The sequence below is a fragment of the Mixophyes fleayi genome, chromosome 9, assembly GCF_038048845.1.
Source record: "Mixophyes fleayi isolate aMixFle1 chromosome 9, aMixFle1.hap1, whole genome shotgun sequence".
Lineage (NCBI taxonomy): Eukaryota > Metazoa > Chordata > Amphibia > Anura > Limnodynastidae > Mixophyes > Mixophyes fleayi.
The window spans coordinates 95,746,514-95,761,134 of NC_134410.1; the positions used below are offsets into that span (position 1 = coordinate 95,746,514).

The following is a 14,621-nucleotide window of genomic DNA, read 5'->3' on the forward strand; positions in this document are numbered from 1 at the left end:
AGGTACACGTATGCGCTTAATGCACACTTAGAATGAAAAGCCCTTATTCCTCCCAACTTCCCCCATCGGCCAGTACAAACCTTTCCGCCCTTCACAAATGCCACCAATTTCAAGCAGAAAACCATGTGCTCTTCCATAAAACTAGTCACACTAGTGTAAATACATGCAAAAGATGTCCCAAAAAAAGCATTTTATCTGCGTGTTTACACTTTGGCACTTCACAAATGACCCTTACTGCCTAGAAAAGACACGTCTCTCATACTTCAACATATGAACAAGAGAAGACTTGTATGGAGAGCCATTGAGAAGGCAACAATCACTTTGACAGACCTACAGAGTTCAGGGCTGAAAGTTTATTACAGTCAATTATTTGAAGTGTTCTGCATAAAACTGGCCTATACGAGAGGGTGTAAAGAGAAGCCAATTCTCAACGCCTGTCTGAAGCTTGTTATACAACATAAGATTGATCTAGCTAAGATCTGAGGAAAGAGTTTGAGGTCAGATGAAATCCAGACAGTTTTTATATGTAAAATGTTATATGTGGTGATAATCTAGCACAGTGATGGGCAAACTTTTTCAGGAGCGGGCCAAATAAAAAAGAAAAACTTTAGGCGGGCCAATATAATTTATTAAAAAACTCAAATATCGAAATATATAATACAAATGTTTTGAATAGGACGGGAGGGTGTTATATCGCAGTGTTACCTCTATAAGTGCAGCGATCGTACAGACACAGCACTTATTTCAGCAGGTTGTTGCAGATCCGTCTTTCTGGTGAGCCACTAACTGACAACACAGCAGCCAATCAAAATACGCCTTAGTATATGGCCCAGCCCATCTCTTCTCACATGACTTTCAGCCATTAGGGGGCGGGCAGGTGTTTCAGTGAGTGACATACGAAGTGTCCTTTTAGGAAGGAGGATGAAGTGTAATGAAGGAAATAGCTGGGAAGGCATAAAAACTAAGGTTCTGACACACAGGGTCGGCCCTAATAATTTTATGCATATTTTAATGACATTTTTTAAAATATTGGCGGGCCAGATAGAACCTCTAAGTGGGCCGGATCTGGCCTGCGGGCCGTAGTTTGCCTATCGCTGATCTAGCACTACAAATTTGCCAAGAAACATAATCTACACTGGTTTAAGGTATCTGCAGCAACCCGCTGTGGGGATCCTTTACATCAGCATGGACAGGAAAACTTGTTAGAACTAAGGGATAAATCGATGCAGAACGGTACATAGAAACATAGCTAGGTAATTTGTTTCAGTCTGTTAAGAAATTTAAGATTAGAATAAAATTCACCATGAGAATGATTCCAAGTACAGGGCCAAATCTACATTGTGGCCATTCAAGGATAAAAGCTAAATGTCCTTGTGGCCCACTCAAAGTACCAATCTCCACTCTATCGATATTCTGTGGCAGAATTAGAAAATTGTGATCGACTTGCACTTTCCAATAAATATAAATAAACTGGATTAAATATGTCAAGAGGAATGGGTGAAAAAACCCCAAATGTTCTAATACTGGTACTGTAGCAATAAGCACCGCTGCCGAATATTAATACGCATGGGTCAGTTTTTTTTGTTTTTTTCAATGATCTGCTGACAATAATCTAATCCAGCAACATTTGAAACAAGGGGATTGAATCCCTTTGTCAGGTACTGCATTTGTTTGTCAATGGATTTTTGCAAATAATTTGCAAATTAGTAAAACATAAATTAGTGGAATGCTCAGCAAAAGAGCAATTGTGCAGTTTTGCATATTATAAATACATAGTTTGATGTATTCACTTCCAACACTTATTCAGGTACTTAAATGGTCTGTGTGCTCACCTCTACTGTCTAATTGTATTCTTGTTTTAGAATAACACTTATTTTCCTACCACCCCCAACATTTTTGTTCTTTAAATATTTAAGTTTTGCATTCTGAAGCATTTTAATCAGATACAAGACAAGTGCGTAGAGCCTATTTAATGAGTAAATATTGAAAGACAGATCAGTTGAGTGCAGTAGTTGGTTTGTGCCTATGGCAAAATGGCATTGCAGTAAATAGGTGGGTTTTGAGTAATCGGCTTTCTTTTGTAAGCTACTAGCAGCGTTCTGGAGAATCAATGGATATGGCTATAGTAAGATTCTAAATGCAGTAACTAGTGTTTAATGAAATACTGGTAACAAACAACTATTTGTGTCCATTTTTTTCTAAGATAAGCACAATCACACACTTAATAATAAATCTCACGCACTGGGAAAGATGTTAATACACAAGACTAATAATCATAGTGTAAGCCAACGCCACCTGGGCAGTGTGGTTGTAGCTCTCTGCTTTGCAACTAGTTACATTACGTCCCTTTAAACCATATATTTTGCATCTCATTTTGGACCGTGCAGTTTAAATAAAAATGATCACTCATTATCAGCCACAAACAAATGATTTTTGTAACTTGTTTTTGTTTTTTAAAAAAAACACAGGAAAACGAACTAAAACAAAACTGACAGTTTCAAGCCAGTGAAATTGAAACCAGAAGGGAGGTAGCTGAAACCTGCTCTAAAAAAACACCCTCAGGGAATGCCCTAATCCTTCAGGGATCTTAAACACAGGACAATCCCATCTCTTTTCCAAAAGATCTCTGTTCCTTAGACATCTTCAGACCCATTTTTTGCGCCAGCATAGTGCTTTAAAAAATGAACACTCTTTCTTTTAGCAGCAGCACAAAAATATGATCTATCCTGCATAAAATGTGATTTTGCATATGAACCCCAATTGAGACTGTTCAGCAGTATATACAATAAGCATTGCTATGCAAGACTGGCCCGCCAAGAATATTTCTCGGTGTGCTGTTCAGGCTATCACAAAACAAAAGGAGACCAAACGTATAAGCTACTTATTGAACATGTTTTTTTCATTGTAGCCTTATCATCTACTGGTCTGCTTGAGAATTCTGAATCTCCAATGTATATATATTATATTTCACATAAGTGTAATTAATTTATATGAAAATAGCTAGAACACAGCACCCACAAACACATATGACAAACATGAACTATACAATTCTTCTATAATGGTTAAAAAGGGGAAAAAAAAGAAATCTTGATAATGGAAATTAAAAAAGGGCAGTGTGTTTCCAAGAATGAGCAGGAATACCCATCCATGAATGGCATTAACATTCAGGGAAAGATTTTTTTTCTATGGATTGATCGTAAAATATAATACTGACAAAACCTGTTAAATCCTATAGATTATTTAAAAGACAAGTACATTAATGACTAGATGTTGGCAGAAGTCTCCTTTGAATGCAGTCTATTCTGATCTGTGTACTTTTTGCAAAATGAATAATCTCAGATATCCGAGTCCTATGCTAGACTTTACCACGAGGTATAAACCTATCTCATGATAGGTTCTAGTTTGGTCCCTGTGATTTGTTTATAAGGACGAAGCCTGAGGGTGTAATAGCAGGCTGAAGACAAGATTTAAGGCAGACTGGTTGTTTGGGTTGATTTCAACTTGACCTGACACAGTAAGGAAAAATGGCTGTATGGGATATAGCAGCAGGAATAGCAGCAACAGTTACGCTCAAACAACTAGAGTTGGGTTTTGGTGGCAATGGGACAAATCATAAATGTCTGTTATAAGGCAGGTAGATGTCATCCTAACAGACCTTCCAACAGGAAAAGTGCACAGCTCGAGGTTTTGATGGATAAAGAAACACTAAAGCTTGCATTGACAGCAAAGCTAGACATCATATTGAAGATTCACCAGTCACTCCATTTGAAGTCTTCAACAAATTAGCTCTAACCATCTGTGAGGGAAAAGGAGGACTGGACTATCCAGTCTAGCTAGCTGGACAAAAAACTTGTTTATGGCTTGTATTTTGTCTTCTTCTGGCCATACCACAACTCAACGCATATCTGATTTCTGTGTTTGTTCTCTATGGCAATAAAATCTTGATTCAGAATTCCCAGTTCTTCATTTATTAAAAAAAAAAAAAGTTCAGACTGGTTCATATATAATGATTCCTGGTAGAGAAACACTATCCAGTTCAGCAGCTAATGTAAAAGAAACAGAGGGAATGAAGTGTGTTCTCCAGTCTGCCTTTGATTGTGGTTTTGCCAGTCATACACAATGCTATCCAAGGCTGGGGCTTTGAGTATTCGGAATGTTCTCCTTTGCATTGGGGTCCAAGCATGCACACTTCTCTTGTACATCACATCCTGCAGGAAATGGAATCACCTGCAGAGAACACAAGAGAAAAACAATCATTTGGTTCAATTTATGATTTATGATTGAAAAACTCAATAGTGCATTTTCCTGTTAAAATATAAACATTGTAGCAGGACATGTAGCTATATAGACACTCTAATGTAGCCACCTGTATTCCATATTTGTCATTTTAAAATATATCCAGTATATTGTTAAAATATTTTTGCTAAGCATTATGCTCTACTTCCTTGAAAGTGGGGATTATTATTATTACATATTCTTCAGTACAATACGATCAGATAATATTGTCATTGTGGAGCTTATAATTTAAATTATTTTTTGACACAACTAGTGTTATCCTAGATGTACAACTCAAGATTTATTCTGTGACTTTTTACATTTGTAGTATAGGAATGCTGAATATGCCAACTTTATTAGTTTTGTGTACCTCTGCAGGCCATAATTAAAATGTATCCCTATTTTAGTGTGTGTGTATGTGAGAGAGAGAGATTTTTAAAGACTTGCTTTTAGGTTTTATCTTTTTATTCTTCTTACCATGGAAGGTACATTTTTAAATTACCCTCATAATGTTTTATTTTCTTATCACTCTCACAATGGGGCATGTCTCATGTGATAGCAGAATCCTAGAGGTCAACCTTTCACTAAGTTCATCTTGGGCTTCCCCATGTGACCAGTTGGCAGGATCAGACCCCCAACGTGGGTGACATAGGAATAACACTGATGGCCCTAGGTTGCATATTCATTCCTGTAACATGATGCCAGATTCCTCCCCTTTGGTTTAAGCACTGTTTTGGAGTGGTAGTTAATCTAGAGTTTTTAATTATTGTTTACCAATTATATTGACTTCATAACAAAAATACATCTATTTGTGTATAACTGGATTCCATGTGTTGTGTCCTCTGCTCCTACTATCTGCTGTGCACCTCAGCCGTTGGCCTTGTGACCCCTGCAGATAATCTGGGCAGCACGGTGGCGTAATGGTTAGCACTTCTGCCTTACAGCACTGGGGTCATGAGTTCAATTCCCGACCATGGCCTTATCTGTAAGGAGTTTGTATGTCCTCCCTGTGTTTGCGTGGGTTTCCTCCGGGTCCTCCGGTTTCCTCCCACACTCCAAAAGCATACGGAATTAGTGGCGCTTTATAAATAGATGATGATGATGATGATAATCTATGCCCTTGGTAACCTGTCATGCTACTGTAGTTTATTTTTATTTTGCTTTTTACTATTTATTTACTTTTTTAGCAATATATGGGTCACATAGTTTATTTTAAAAAAAAACACAATTTTACTGTAAACATGTAAACAGCCTTCCCCCCACATCATCACATCCCTAAAACATACACAGTTTTCTCCTTCCCCACCAAATCCATTAGAGAATGACTTCCTCCTCTCCCAATACTCCACAGCTTGTTTGACCGACAGTAAAAGTAAAGAAAAGATTATTACCTATGTATTGTCCTCTTCGCAGTACAAGAGCCAGAGAACCACTGAAGTGATGGTGATTGAACAAAACAATTATGTCCATTGCAAGTATTATTCTGTAATTTGTGGTGCCCTCACCCGCAGAAAGATAACTATGTGAGTTGTCACAGTGCAATGTGACTAAGAATGTGTCTTCTCTAGGCTAAAAGAATGGTAAAATCCCCAACCTTAATACCCCCATCCTTCAGAAGTTGTAGTCCCTCAATACTGTGCTGCATACACAAGGTGATCCTGGTTAATGACTGGACTGCAGGGTGGCTCCATGAAAACTGATTGCCAGATAATTATATTCATGTGCCACACTGACAATTTTCTATGTGATCGCCAGAGCTATATTATTGAATGGCAGTATATGTTCACTGCCATCCAATTCAATAACTTTTTGAATTCCCCAGACAAGCTGCATCTTGAAAAGGCTCAGAGTGGCAACACTGAGCATGTTGCTAGTTAAGGAGAAAGACATTAAAAAATATAGAATGGAAATGACAATACATTTATGCAACAACTATGTTACTAGCAGACTAAATACGTCTGACAACAAAATCATCATCGGAGGCTGCACTTCAGGAAATTTTGCACCAGGGCCCCAGAATCTTAAATACAACTATTCTCTCAGCAGCATGTCACCTTGAAATAAATATGTAGTACATAAAACAAACATATTTATGAATTAATTTCTTATCTCCTGGATACCAAGATGTCAACATCATATTTGCCAACCTTTCCAAGTTGGCCTCCTGGAGTCTCGGGGAGAGGCAGATGTAAGGGGGTGGGGATCAGTGAATTTCGTCATTTTGGCCCTGCCCTGTGACATAATGATACAAACGTGTCATTTTATCATGGAGGATGGACCAAAATGATGCAATTCCCAGAGAATTGCATAATGGAGGATCATCCTCACTTGTCTCAAAATATCTCCCTACTCGACACCTCCATTCTGCACAAGATCTACGTCTCTCTTCCACTCTCATCACATCCTCCCATTCTCGGTTACAGGATTATTTCCATGCTGCATCCAATTTGTGGAATTCCCTCCCTCGCACAATAAGACTTTCCTCTAGTCTTCAAAGCTTCAAGTGTTCACTAAAAACCCACCTCTACAGACAAGGTTCTGATATTCCTAAACCACCATCTTAATTCCCTAGATTACCCTATTACCATCCTCTACACAGCTAACGCAAGACAACAACCCTCTGACCAACATTGCCACACACACAGCCCACTCACTACTTTTACCTTTGCATTCTAGCTGGTCCATTGAGCAATATGATGTAGCACATGCCCTTGTGTTTCAAACTTCCATTGTCTTATAGATTGTAAGCTTGCGAGCAGGGTTCTCTTACCTCTCTGTCTGTATGTATTACCCAGTATTGTCTTATTAATGTAAGTTTCCAATTGTAAAGCGCTACGGAATCTGTTGGCTATATAAATAAATGTTGATGATGATGATGATGATGATGAAAATCTGCCCACTGATGTGGGAGAATTACCAGCTCTCCCAGGAGTCCAGGAGACCTAACCGGAATCCGAAAGTCTGCTAGATATTCCAGGACAGTTGGCAAGTATGGTTAACTTTCACTTCAAATGCAAACAGAAAGACTGAGATAAGAAGCAAGGTATATTCAGACCAGAAAGTCTCTTCACTTGCATTATTCTGCCACATCTGTAGATTACTGTGTGGTCCTGAAGAATGGAGATTTCTGGAACTGAAGAATGTATTCTGTTTCTCATTTATCATTGTCTATGCGGAATCCCTTTGCAAACCAACTCCAGCATATACACCCTCACAGAAAGATGTTTAATAAAAACAAATCCAATGCTGGTAGTAAAAGCTGATATTTGGTCCCTGTGAAAATGATCATGCTTTAATCTGTCTCTCCCAGCGAAAGAAGCCGTTTTGACATGCTTGGAAGCTGAGAGGATACTTACAGATGCAGGTGATTTAAAATTTTGCTAACTGGCACAAATTTTATTGACTGCTTTGATCAATGACATAAAAAAACTAAACTCCAATGTAATAACATAATTGAAAAGCACGTGGTTCACAACTAGTAAGGGCAAAATTCTGACTTCTAAAATTCTACAATCAACAGCATCAATAATATTTGTTAGCGATGTAAATTGCACAAGTCAGCAGTTTTCGTTTTTTGGGTTTCCAAACACAGAATAAATTACTCCTATTTCTAACACTAATCCCTATATCATTCTTTGTTCTTAATCAGTTTTACCTGATTTTACACTACAGTCAGTGAATATAATGCAGCTTCAAGTGTACTGATCATGCAGTTTTGAAAAATAATAAAACAAATTGTCCCATGCTAACGAAAACTGACTCGCTGTGCCAGTAGCAGAGTTATCCATCTGTTCTGTTTGGACATTGTAACACTTTGTCCCACTCAGCACACTGACTTTGTACACCATACCGATTGCTTGGGACATTGCTTGCACCTTATTGATAATGATTTTTGGCACACTATTTTTGCCAATACACTTTCTATGATCACCTTACTTTGGTTGTCTTTTGTTTTTGTTTTTGTAACACATCGGGCTTGATTCATTAAGGAAAGTAAGGCAAAAAAATTAGGAAGTTTTCTCCTAGAGAAAACCATGTTACAATGCAACGGGTGCAAATTAGTTTATTATATTGCACATAAGTTAAATACCAGCTATTTTTTCATGTAGCACACAAATACTTGATAGTTTTATTTTTACACTGACATTTGAAGTTGATCTAGGACATGTCCTACCCCAATTATAAACCTGTCCCCACATTTTAAACTTATCTTCCCCTCCAATACAACATAGTTTTGCCCAGATGAAAAGTTACTAATTAAGCTCAACTCGTCCCATATCACACAACATCGACGTTCCAAGTGCGCTTAGAATACTCTCTTTCCTTGTAATCTATTATTCCACAGAGTTAGGGATAGCTCCACTCCCATGTCCGAGCAGCACGAAAAAAAAAAATATTTAGGAAGTGAAGCAATTCCTAATACTGTTAAATGTATGGATGTATTCAATGAATCTATGTATTCAATCTTTAATTTTAATACTGCTTTAGTAAACTGTCAGAAATTATACAGTGCAATATTTGTGAAAACAGGAGATACAAAAGGACATTTAATTTTAAAGGATAATTCACCTTTTTGGTAAAAAAATTCTTTACTGCCCCTTACATAACCTGTGGGTCCCCTCCTCTGGGACACCAATCTGTACTTTTAGGGTTCCTGAATAAATCAGGCCCCTACAAAGTAGGGTACAAATCTGCTGCTGCAGATCTCTACTGTCTGCCCCTTCAAACTGCTGCTTCAGTCTTCCCGTGCAATGGTACACCAATAATTGCTAATAAACAGCCTGAAGCAACATGAGGTCTGTTACTACAGGCTGTTTATTTGGGTTGGGGTCTGAGCTCTTCAAGCACCTCCAAGAGTATAGGAGGGGGACTCAGTTCGTGGTTCAGATAAGGGGGAGCAAGGGGGTGTTGGCTACTTATAACATTTCCCACCCATAAGGCGCAATAATCCTTAAGGTGTTGAATGATTTTACAATAACAATCTTTTGTTCATTTTTTTTAACTCTGGAGAAAAGTCTCTTTGTTGGACCCATAGCAGGCCTGGATTTGTCTAAACTATACAGTGACAGGGCTAGGGTTGCAGAATTGTGTCTACTAGACATGATCAGATGGTTGTTTTGCTGTACTATGTTTGCCAGCAAAATAACTCTATGTTCTTATTAAATTACTGGTGTGATACATGTCTTTCTTTTATACACATGGGACTTGGATGATGTTGGGCCACAGAGTTCTACAGAGGAAGAAGGTTGCACATCAAAAGCATCCTGGAAGTGTGGAGGGATGTCAAACATTAACACTTGACCTTCCCATATTCTCGAAATATAGAACCAATACCAAGAACCAATCATGTTAAAGTTTGAGACTGAGAAAAAACTAAAAATGAAAGAGAAACTCTAAAATATGGCTATGAGCATTAAGCTGTCATGGCACAATTTGCCTCTCAGCGTCAGGTAATGGGGAGCCAGTTTTAGAAAATGAGCAAAGGGGCAGTTGAGCTATGCATTTTATTTGAATATTAGTTTAAACCTATTAAAGAGCACAAACAGAGTGGCTCATTACGCCCAGATGGAGAATGAATATGAGGATGAAACAAACATCCAAATTACTGTACTCCGTGGAAATTTGTTTTAGTGAGGAAGTTAAGTTTAAGAACACAGGTACACAGTGCTTCAATATCAATTTACACCTATTTGCAAAAACAGATTTCAGATATATAAATGTATGATCTTACCATCTTTGTCTTAACAGTGGAGGCACAGCAATCTCCCCCATCATAGTCACAGAAAGCCCAGTTGTTCCCACCGTCACAATAATTGTCTGCAATGAATGGCTGTAAGAAACAGGAGGAAAAACATATTTGAACTACAAACTGTTACTCTATTATTATTATTTAAACTCAAAATATAAAAGAAAATAGTTAAAAGCTACTCTAAGAGGGGAATTCAATTCCCCCCGAAGTACCGCCTTATTAAACATATTACCGTTATTAAAACGGTAATAACGGTAATTACGTGTACTATTACCGTAATAATGGTAATAGTGCGCAGGATGCGTTACTTGAAAAAGTAACGCGGCCAATTGAATTCCCCCCTAAGTATATTATATACACAACTATCCTATCTCTAATCTTTTTAACTAAAGATGGAGTCACCTTATTCATCGTTTAAGACTATTACTCTCTTAGCTAGGTAAAGTAATAAAAAAAAACATAGAAACGCGTATAAAAATTATATTATAGAAAATATTGCAATAATTATTAGGCACATACACAGACGTGGTCTGTCTTTTTCCAAACTGTCCTTTTTCTTGTTTCCCCACTATTTTATAATTGTTAATGTCTACCTTTCCCTTCTTAACCAAACAAGATAGCCAAAATAAATCAAATAATCTCACTTCACCTTTTGTTTAAAAATGTTGTCATCACGTTAATTTATCCAGGTTCACTAACATTTAGTAACACAGACATGTTGATGCCTTATAATTATTACACCCAAGTATCACTCACAAAAGACACCAAATTATAAAATATTAAACGTTCCCTCTATAATGAATTTAGAAATATATAAATATAAAATTCATAGGGGGGTATTCAATTGTTATGAAATCCCGCTGCGTAAAAACTACTAGCGTTATTACGGTAGTAGTTAGCTGGATTTCAGCTCGAGGCTCAGGGAGCTGCGAGCTGAAATCCAGCGAGAAAATTACCGTAGTAACGTTTTTTCCGCGCACTATTACCGTAATAACGGTAATAGTGCGCGGACCGCGGGATTTTCGGCGTTTCCGTCGACAATTGAATACCCCCCATAGAGCATTTACACATTGCATTTCTTAAACTCACAACTGCTTGTTTGACCCAGTCCCTTCTAACAACAACACACTAGTTCACATTGGTCCTAGCCTTGAATGAAATAGCCCACTGAATTAAAATGTTTAATATTTACTACTCAATGTGTATTTTACCATTAAATTCACTCCTGTTCTACCTACATACATATATTTTTGATTGCCTTTTCATAGCCTTAAATTTCTTTAATCTCTTCAAGTTGACTTCCACTCTGAACTCAATATGCACAAGTATCTCTTCTCCCCAAACTGACTCCCTGTATTAGCCAATATTTCCATCTGTTTCTCAGCCATTTCCTCATGGAAGCCATTTGCTCATGCATATATCAATATCATGGTATTTATAAAATAGACAAAAAATTATACTACACCCCCATTTATTCCAACCGTAACCTGGGAGCTGTCCAAATTTCACCACTGTTATCCCACTTTATTTATATAGCACCAACATATGTATGCAGTGCTTTACAGAATAGGGTTAATCTAAGGCAGTACAGACTACAACCTAAATTCTTTACCACACACACACACACACAAACAGGTCAATTTTGTCCAAAGCCAATTAACCTACTGTACCATGATATTTTTCAGGCAATTTGGCACTTTCCTTTATCCCATATTTTCAGTTAATGTAGGTAGAAACCACCAAGCTGACCCACACTCCTATCAATTCTGTTCTGGCAAAACTATCCTTCCTTCAGTCAGTCATGAATGCTGATGTTCCACACATCCCACCACTTCTCTTCTGCTGCTTCATGCTGACACCAGATTGCGAATTCCCCATAACTCTAAATCAGTGGATAAGATAATCCTGTTATCTGGTGCAGTCTGAGGGTTTAGTCCTGCTTGCATCAAACCTATAGGACAGGCCATAATGGAAATCTCTGAGAGACGGTAGCTCTATTTGCATTTTATGAAATGTGCCACATATAGACGCCATCGGTCTTCTTACTACGTTGTGCCGCTTTTTGTTATTTTTATTAATAAATCTTTCTTAATACCTTTACACCCTGTAAGCACCACTTGCAATCTTCTTTTCTTTCCTCTTCTTGTACAGTCATTTAGTCAAGACTCACTTTTTAGTTGGTTCATATTAGCTCAGAGACCTACCTCACACCTTTTGATACAGCAAAGTGCTTCTGGGAGAGGATACCATTTCCGTCTTCCTGTGCAGATAATTTTCTATAAAACCAAAAAAGATGGTGAAATTAAATTCTATATTGAATACAATATAGTGGAACCCCCATTTTACATTCTCAGAATTTACATAAATTAAAGTAAGAAATAGATGTTATCTATTTCTATAGATAACATTTTACACAAATTACAAAACAAATACTGGTTCATTGATAGAATGTGTTCCATAGATGATTTGACCAATTGGCTTCCTATTAAGGCAGTAGAAGTGTCAATACTAAAACAAGTGACTGCTGTCCTTAGTGTGCCCTGGGCCAGTGTTGGGCACTGATAAGGTTGTAACTCAAATAAATAATAGAGACAGGAAAATATATTTTGTGTTTTTGTAAAACTGATTAGAGAACACTAACCTACCCTATCTATAATAACATAGGCACCGATCATGACAGACTAATGATTTTCTTTGCAGATTTGTCTTTAAAAAATTTAATTTAATAATATGTTTGCTCATTCTAAATAAAACTACATCTTAAGTGCAAAACTGAGGTTTCTGAACTGTGTGAATTTTTATATTCCTGCCAATTGCCGTATGTATGCACAGGTTTAATTCAAGGGCAAAATTCAAAGAAAGTAGAAAAACAAGATATATCTTTTTTTACTGTCCTTAAAAAAATTGTAATTTATTTATTTATTTTTTTCTAATCTATTTCCAAATTTTACTTTGTAGCTGTAAGTAGTCGGACATTACTATATTAATATGCTGTAGTTAGGGACATAACTAGTCATTTGTTGGCTCCATAGCAACTGCCCAAGGGTGAAAAAATACATATACAAATGGAGCTTTGAGAGGGGAGAAGGGGCTTCCACCAGTTGCGGGACCCAGAGCAACTGCATCCCTACTACTATGGTAGTTATGTCTTTGGCTGTAATGTAGTACTAATTATCTAAAACTCAGTGCTGAGATGCTAGAGTAAGTAAAAATAACTTAGGTAATTTACAATCAGTGTGTATTCCATGACTGGCAATGCATCATGTGCTATATATGTAATCCTGGGAAGTTGCTAATTTGCAATCCAGGCTTCTGGATCTATTTTAACAACTGAAAACATTGATAAGATTGATAAAATGAAGAAGACTTTGATGTTGTTTGAGCAGGCAGCGGTTGGGACCAGTGATGAAGGTGATAAAGGCATGGGAAAGCAGGATCTCTCGTAGGAAAAGAAGTATAGAGAAAGCCAGACAGGTACTGGTGCTAGGGTATTCAATTATTAGTAAGATAGATAGGGTAATCTGTCACCAGAACTGTGAACAGTGAATAGTTGGCCATCTCCCAGCTACCAGATACTTGGGTTCAACATACTATGAAACACTTTGATACTACTAGGGCCACAAGTCTGAGATGTGCAGAAATCTAGATACGGATGCATATACACGCAGTATGGACATGTGTATTTTAAAAAGTCTATGTCTGCCCAACTCTAAATGGGGTATGTTGTCTTTTGGGTCTCCATGTTTCAAGATTATGTTTTGTTGCAGTGCATATATGTGGGTATTATTATTATTATTGTAGATCTGTAAGGCACCACAGTGCTTCATAGCGCCATACAGTAGGGAAAACAGGACATACATAAAACAAGGACATAAAAGGCAGACAAAATGAATGCAGACATGGAAACAAAGGGTATGGAGGACCCTGCTCATTAGAGAGCTTACATTCTAAGTGGAAGAGGACACAGCTGAAACAAGAAGAGGGAGTGTGGCTTAGAGTGGAGATTGGGACAGCTGTGACGGTGTATTAGTGTGAACAGTATCATCATGGATTAGGTAAGCTTTAAAAAATAGATGGGTTTTAGAGAATGTCTAAAGATTTGAAGGTTGTGGGAAAGTCTGATTGGGCGTGGAAGGGAATTCTATAAGTAGGGAGCAGCATGGGAGTAGTCTTGTAGGCGCGAGTGAGAGGTGGTTACCAGAGATGAGACAAGGCGCAGATCAAAGGTAGATCTAAGAGGGCGGGAGGGAGAGTATTTTTTATATGAGATTCGAGATGTATGCAAGGGTAGTGTCTTGAGGGCTGTGTAGGTAAGGGTGAGTAATTTTAATTGGACCGTAGAGAACACAGGGAGCCAGTGTAGTGATTTGCAAAGTGGTGCAGCAGATGTGGAGAGATGATAGGAAGATCAGTCATGCAGCAGCATTTAGGATGGATTTAAGTGTGGATATATGTGTGTTGGGAATGCCAGATAGCTGGAGTTTGCAGTATTCAAGACAGGAGATGATGAGAGAATGGATAAGAGTTTTGGTTGCATGTTGAGTAAAAAAAGGGTGTATTCTGCAATGTTTTTAAGGTGGAATTGACAGGACTGGGA

General features: G+C 37.7%; 1 protein-coding gene across 1 annotated transcript in view; it reads right to left on the reverse strand.

The window, feature by feature from the left end:
- Window positions 1-3,946: 3,946 nt before the first annotated feature.
- The window catches only part of PAPPA (pappalysin 1), a 373,767-nt gene continuing 363,092 nt past the window's right edge, over window positions 3,947-14,621 (reverse strand). Inside the window, exons 20-22 of the mRNA XM_075184705.1 lie at window positions 12,229-12,300; window positions 10,007-10,105; window positions 3,947-4,227 (exon numbers count right to left, since the gene is read on the reverse strand). Coding sequence (XP_075040806.1) covers window positions 4,123-4,227; window positions 10,007-10,105; window positions 12,229-12,300 — 276 coding nt within the window. The 3' untranslated portion in view covers window positions 3,947-4,122. The remainder of the gene's footprint in view (window positions 4,228-10,006; window positions 10,106-12,228; window positions 12,301-14,621) is intronic.